A 753-nucleotide genomic window follows, 5' to 3' on the forward strand; every position below is an offset into this window, starting at 1 on the left:
GGTCGACTCTGAGGATCCCCCAGCTACAGGTACACGCGTGCATGTATGCATGTATGTATGTATGTGTGTGTAGACGTGCAGTAGATTGGAGATATCGTGCAGGTAGATGTGTATGTATGTCTGCATATCAGTTGTGTGCTTCACTGCTGCCGCCCTAAGTGCTCCTCTCCTCCTTTCACCTCTTTCCCCCCTTTCCCCCCCTCACTTCCCCTTCCTTTTTACAAAAAGCTTCTTCTCCCCTTTTTAACTAAACGCACAACACACACAACACATATAACACGTAAAACACACACACACACATACATACACACATACACACACATACACACATGCAGGCCCTCACCTCTCTGGTGGATCGAGGGCTCGAGCAACGACCCATCATGTTGTGCGAGTACGCGCACTCCATGGGGAATAGGTGGGTCTTAGGTGGTTAGGTAGTTAGGTGGCAGTTAAAAGTGGTTAGGCGGCCCGAGGCAGAGAGCCGTTATCGCAGGTGGCAGTTCGCCAAACCATCACGAGAGCCCTTATCGCAAAACCCTAGTTGACGGAGGGAGGGGAAGAGGGATTATGATGGCCAACGTTACCTGAAGAGTAAGTCGAGAATGTATGTCTGTATGTCTGTGTGTTTTGACCGAACTTGCCGCGAGTGAAAAAATGCGTGCCCACCCCACCCCACAACCCACCTCACCCCACCCCACCCCACCCCACAACCCACCCCACAACACCCCACAACACCCCACATCACCCCACCCA

At 52.2% G+C, this 753-nt stretch overlaps 1 protein-coding gene across 1 annotated transcript in view; it reads left to right on the forward strand.

Moving 5' to 3' along the window:
* VOLCADRAFT_118236 (uncharacterized protein) overlaps positions 1-753 on the forward strand; it is a gene marked incomplete at both ends in the record, with an annotated part of 16,855 nt that overhangs the window by 8,522 nt on the left and 7,580 nt on the right. Inside the window, one exon of the mRNA XM_002952902.1 lies at positions 336-415. Within this exon, the coding sequence (XP_002952948.1) occupies positions 336-415 (80 nt within the window). The remainder of the gene's footprint in view (positions 1-335; positions 416-753) is intronic.

Source organism: Volvox carteri (genome assembly GCF_000143455.1).
Source record: "Volvox carteri f. nagariensis unplaced genomic scaffold VOLCAscaffold_33, whole genome shotgun sequence".
NCBI classification, from domain to species: domain Eukaryota; kingdom Viridiplantae; phylum Chlorophyta; class Chlorophyceae; order Chlamydomonadales; family Volvocaceae; genus Volvox; species Volvox carteri.